We start from the raw sequence: 4236 nt of genomic DNA, 5'->3' as shown, positions 1-4236 counted from the left end.
TATTTTCTGTATCATCTTTAACGCACTGTTACTATTACTTTTTAAATGAGTTCGTACAATTTTTTAATGCCATTTTGTATGGTACTATGTTAGATACCTTTCGTGTGGTATTTATTAAATTGGTTAATTACTATCTTATCCCAGATGGTCCCACATATACAGACGCACATTTAGTTATCATTTGTTCACATATTTAGATATGCAGCCTACTACCAATTCGCAATATGCATTATTTATCATAAAATCCATTCCTCTGTAAGGAAATACAAAAGTCGAGAGTTATTTTGCAACTTTTTGAATTATACCTGCAAGGACACCGTGTTGCGTGTTAAGCAACGCAATAAATTATAATATCAAATGGTGCTGTTTTATAAAGATTTTGTTGCTAATAATGGTTAACTTCTAAAAATAGTAATTATTATGAAGTAAATGTTTACTAGCAACGGTATATTTTTTATCAGAAATTACCAGTTTATTAAGTTATGTGCATACGTATGATGTAGTAGTCGATATGAATAAAACGCTATTTTTGATTCTGTCTGAGCCATTTTCATAAAAGCCTAGACGGAATTGGAATTAACGATTTATTCAAATTGGCCGCAACATTTCGATACGTACGTAGAAGTTCCCCGGGGAATAAATATGTAATAAATGCTTCGTATGTATGTTAAAATGATATGCTATCGAATTTCCGCAATAATAATTGCAAATATGCAGCTATGAAAAAATGCGACAGCCGATTTGATAATTAATCCATCACTAAATCCGAAATAATTTCGTAGTTTGTTGATGATTTGTAACAAATAGAAGCAATTTTCTAAATAATATTTTCTAATCTTGTTATACATAATACATACTATATAATAATTCACGTTTCTTTTGTTTTTTTCAGAATGGAATGCCTTTATGGGAAGATCTTATAGCAAAGGCGACAAAACTGCACTCTACTTTAAGGTAAATAATAAAATTATGTTCTTTTGGTGATCTAGAATCTAAAGGTCAAGATCTCTAGATAATAGTTTAGCATTCGAAAAGGCGTTTGTTTGATTTTGGGTTCGTTTGCCCTAGTCCAAGTGTTTCTGTAGCTTCTTTTAGAAAAACTTGGGAAAGTAGCATTTGTTAGATAATCTTTCATTTCTCTTTTGTTTTCTTCTTCTTAGCTGTTAAATGTTCCTTTTAAAAAACAGGATTATATAAATTTTAACTCCAATAGAAGCCTTTATATCGATTAGTATTAAATTCAGTATCATTTCACCAGAAATAAATAAAAAATATTGCAGATTAATCCTCATAATTCATTTTGCTCAATTCGGTGATGAATTTGATGGATATTGTTCACAATAAACGGTTCAACATCCTGCGTATGTCCAATATTGACTACTGCTGTTGAACTAAAGTAGTTATATCGGTTCTGTTTTAAATTATTTCTAAGCCTTGTGCCGCAAGAAACTATTGCTTGTTGTTTCTTGAAAGCCTCGCGCGTTGAAAACTAAACAATTTAGAAAATGAAAAACGACCGGGAAGTTTGCACAGGACGATGACTGCTGTTTTCTATGTATTAGTAGCATTATTGTGTACCAGGGAAATTTTACTTTTACAATCTGTAGACTTCAAATTAATAAAGACCAAAACAGAAAAAAAAAACTGTTCCCGAGAGATACAAAAATATTTATGTGGTCGTCGAACCAATCATGAAATTTTGTACACATATTGTCTGAAAAGGTTATAGGGTACCTTTTATCTAGAAAAAATCGGTTGTCTGTAAAGACGGTTTACTGACGATAGTTGAACGTGACAACGTCATAAGAAAATAGTGATGGAATGGTTTCATTTTTCAAAAGAAAATTTTAATTTTATTTGTTTGATAGATATTTTGTATGGATATAGAGAAGGAGGTAAATGGAAATGTATTATTGTATAGCAGCTGTCCACGCGGACGCATCGCTCACTCAAGTAGGAGAGAGACAGATGTCGAACGCTGCCGAACGCGGAGGCCGATTGTGCCTCTTTGTCGCTCGTTCCGCGCTCTCGCTTGCACTTCAAGCCTTAAATGGAACGCCTCAGAGCGAGGTAACGCCGCATGAGCCATGTTTTTTCGTGCGTGCAGTCGGCTCCATCGAATTATAAGACGTTGTCACGTCAAAAAATAGTGTTCCCGGTGGATAGAAAAATTTAGTTTTGTATGGTCGTCGATGATCTTTAACACGTATTTAGGACAACAACGCGAGAAAAGCCGAGGAAATTTTGTACACGCATTGTCAGGGCCAGAAAGGTTTGGGGGGCATATAACAAGATTATAAAATTTAAAAAAGAGTGAATATTAAATATACAAATTTTAATGCAAAATAAAAACAAACAAGAAAAGAATTGTCTTGAAATTTTTAATAAGAAATTTGGCACTGTTTTTCGATACAAGCTGATCAATATCAACCGGAATTGATGAGGTACCTACACGTACACAGCTTTCTAATCGTGCATCACTCAGTCTTGATCGATCTTGACTAATTTCATGATTGAAAACAATTGTTCGCAAACATATGTACGTATTTCCGAACAGAGACATCATTTGCTTTGCATTTTTCGTCAAAAGCGGAAATTTCTCAGGGTTCACATACGATTTATAAAAATTTTTGATGTTTACTGAGAAAAATACATTTTTTAAATCGGTATTATTCTACATGTTAATAACTTCCATTTGAAAGTCTTCGAGAACTGTATCCACTTCGATATTAAATGGTGAAGAAAACATATTCGATTCAAAGTCGATAAAATAAATTCAATTTTAGAAATGCTTGGCGGGCCGCGTGTTGCTCATCCCTGGGTTAGATAATAACCCAAGTTTTCGCGGATTTGTATTTTGAAAATGGTTATCCGTTTGGCTTCCCTAACTTACTCCTGACTTCTAATAATTAAATTTCTAATTTTCAGTGTATAGGTAGTGCTAAGTGGAAAACTTTAAAGTGGGTAATTACCCATACGAATTTTTTTTGGAAATTCTGTATTTCAAATCAAAACATTTCTAAAAATAAAAACAAAGGAATTGGGTGGGGGCTCTCTCTATCTTACTTACGGGGCTTAACGTATTCTGCCGGTCCTGGAATGGGAAAGAGTAGAATTTTTGAAGGTCTCAAAGAAGGTTACTGTACTGTTTTGATCCATGATTTAAAGTATTTCTTCATAAACCGTATGCTACAACTTATTTAAATTTACATAAAACAGAATACTGCGGTTTCACCATTTTATCAGTGGTGCTGTTATGAATGATAATAATTTTTCTGGAAGTCGACAAATATATATGTGATGATTCACTATACAAATTGACAAATAATTCTTCGATATCAAACATAAAAGTAAACATTAAAAATTCTAATAAAAAATTATTAAAAATGTATAGGTGAAATTGATTCTTAATTCTGTTTCTCAATAAATAATTTTATTTACTACTTGACACAAGGCATACAAAAGGTATGTTTTTAATTGTTTCTGTAAAAAAGTAAACTTTGAAGGAAACCAATAACAATAAAAAAATTACAATAGTTAACTGTAAACAATAAAAACAAACAAATCTTTGCATTAGAACAAAATACAGCTGAGATTGTTTGTTTTTTAGTGTAATTTTACAAATTAATGAACTTCGACTAATAAAAAGAATCGTGTCTAGTCTGCTCTGATAGTGAAACAATCGGTTTTTGTTAAATGCCAATTCCATTAGCAGAATTAAACTGGTCGTACTGTTGACATTTAAACGACTGATGTCTATCGAATCCAAAATAACTCTGACAATTTTTATGAATTTGTGTATGGCCAATTGCAAAAGGTCAACTCAAGTCTGCCTAAATATTGGAGGAAACGATCAACTACTATTAGAAACGAGAATTTTAATCATATTTAAATTTTAAAATAAATAGTATTAAAAGTAATGAAATTAATTAATTAGTGTTCCGTGATGTACTGACGAAACGTAGTAATAGAAAATCGCAAAATTCTACAAAATATGAACCGATTATTGTATACCATGACGAACATGTACAGTAGAATCCGCTTATAATGACATCGAAGGGAAATGACAAACACGTCATACAAAGCATAGTCTTAGAAAATAAACTACCTTCTATTTTGGTTAGTTATTTAGTTTAATAGAGAGAAAAACTACAATTTGTATATATTTATTAACAGAAAAAAAAAGAACGGTTAATTGTAATATCAATATACATAAGAAGGGTCAAAAAAAATGAG

At 31.6% G+C, this 4236-nt stretch overlaps 1 protein-coding gene across 1 annotated transcript in view; it reads left to right on the top strand.

Annotated features, from left to right (window-relative positions):
* Positions 1-4236, top strand: part of LOC108738129 — a 75117-nt gene that overhangs the window by 39916 nt on the left and 30965 nt on the right. Inside the window, exon 2 of the mRNA XM_025977622.1 lies at positions 893-954. Within this exon, the coding sequence (XP_025833407.1) occupies positions 893-954 (62 nt within the window). The remainder of the gene's footprint in view (positions 1-892; positions 955-4236) is intronic.

The sequence above is a fragment of the Agrilus planipennis genome, unplaced genomic scaffold, assembly GCF_000699045.2.
Source record: "Agrilus planipennis isolate EAB-ADULT unplaced genomic scaffold, Apla_2.0 scaffold25, whole genome shotgun sequence".
In the NCBI taxonomy this organism is placed as follows: domain Eukaryota; kingdom Metazoa; phylum Arthropoda; class Insecta; order Coleoptera; family Buprestidae; genus Agrilus; species Agrilus planipennis.
The sequence above is the reverse complement of the archived record's forward strand: the minus strand, read 5'-3'. Positions and strand labels throughout refer to the sequence as shown.